The sequence below is a fragment of the Fulmarus glacialis genome, unplaced genomic scaffold (assembly GCF_000690835.1).
Source record: "Fulmarus glacialis isolate BGI_N327 unplaced genomic scaffold, ASM69083v1 scaffold7884, whole genome shotgun sequence".
In the NCBI taxonomy this organism is placed as follows: Eukaryota; Metazoa; Chordata; class Aves; order Procellariiformes; family Procellariidae; genus Fulmarus; species Fulmarus glacialis.
In genome coordinates, this window is record NW_009207363.1 from 1 (window position 1) to 1,446 (window position 1,446).

A 1,446-nucleotide genomic window follows, 5' to 3' on the forward strand; every position below is an offset into this window, starting at 1 on the left:
TTGCAGCACCGCCGCGGCCGTGTGCGTGGGCTGTGGTGAGCTTCAGAGACCAGGGGGCGGTTCGAGCTCCTGGACCGTGCAGAATGGGACCAGCTCTGAGTTTTGCGGGTTAATCTGTAGCAACTGGGGAAGGAGGCGTCCCAGCTCTTTCAGGAGGGCCCCATGGTGACTCCCACGGCTGCGGGAAAAGGTTTGAAGCCTGTCCAGAATGTCGCTGTGGGTGATGTTACTGCTTTTGTTTTTCCTCTCGGTGGAGTAGTGGAGAGATCATGTCTGGGATCAAGAGAGTGATCGCGGAGAAGGACCCCGACTATGAGGAGATCACCGTCACACCTCCCAATAAGCGTCACAAAGCGGCCGAACAGTCAGGTAGGAGCTGTTTGAACTGAAGGGATCTTCTCCTGAGTGGAACTAGAAATGCTGTGGATGTGCATGCTGTCTGCAAACAGGTCAGAAAAGGACTGGGATAGGAGCTAAGGGGTCAAAGGGCAAAAATTGAAATGAAGATGTGATTGTTATACATGGAGCCATTCCTACCTGCTAGCTGAGCCGAGCTTCAGTAAGGTGTGAGGATGCAGACTTTGACTATGCGCATGATAGCAGCTAGAGCACGAGCTCTCCAGGGCCCCAGCCGTGCACTTTGGTTCCTGTTGCTTGCTGAAGTATTTGCCAGTGCATCTTCCCAGCAGTTACCTATGCTGAGAGGTGCTCCAGCCTGTGCATCTGTTTTGCAGTTGAAGTCTGCTTCCAGAAAGATTGGCAGTTTCTTTACATTTTGGGGGCTGCAGGTACAGCACGGGGCAGGAGAAGAAATCCATGACTCTGCAATAGGGGTAAAAGAAATCCACTGCGGTAGGTAGACTGGCTCTTGGAAGATGACAAATGTTTGCAGGAGTAGGCAGGTAAAGCGAAATGGAGCAGTATAGAAGGGGTAAGTCAGGGAGAAGGAAGGGGCTTTGAAAGATGCAGGGGAGGAGGAGGAGCAGCTACCCGACTGAAGGAAAAGTGGATAAAGAAGTGTAGAGGCTGGATGAGTAGGTTTGCATTTGGCACGCTCGGATATGCTTGCTTTGGGAGCCAGCCTGTTGGCTGGGTGCCTAGGACAGGTTGCAGTCGTCTCTGGGCAAATGAGAGTAGAGCTTCTTGCCCCTGGGACAGGGAGTAGGCTAGTGATTTTTGGCATAGCACAGCTAGTGAGATGATCGTGATGGGAGGAGCTGACAAACAGGGAGATGAGAAAACCGAAGCTGGCTATGGGATCTGAAGAAGATCCAGAAACAGAGCAGGATGCTGGAGCTGCCAGTTGGAGAGGGACAGATGATGGCTTCATGGGTGACGTTTTGGAGGACAGCGTACAGCTGGGCAAGTCTGAGGAGGCTGAACTCTGGGCTCAATGTGCTGCTGTGCAGGTCCTGTCTGCCAGGTCTGTTAGGACAGTGGAGCTGG

At 52.8% G+C, this 1,446-nt stretch overlaps 1 protein-coding gene across 1 annotated transcript in view; it reads left to right on the top strand.

The window, feature by feature from the left end:
- Window positions 1-269: 269 nt before the first annotated feature.
- Window positions 270-1,446, top strand: part of YEATS2 (YEATS domain containing 2) — a 48,308-nt gene continuing 47,131 nt past the window's right edge. Inside the window, exon 1 of the mRNA XM_009576068.1 lies at window positions 270-369. Within this exon, the coding sequence (XP_009574363.1) occupies window positions 270-369 (100 nt within the window). The remainder of the gene's footprint in view (window positions 370-1,446) is intronic.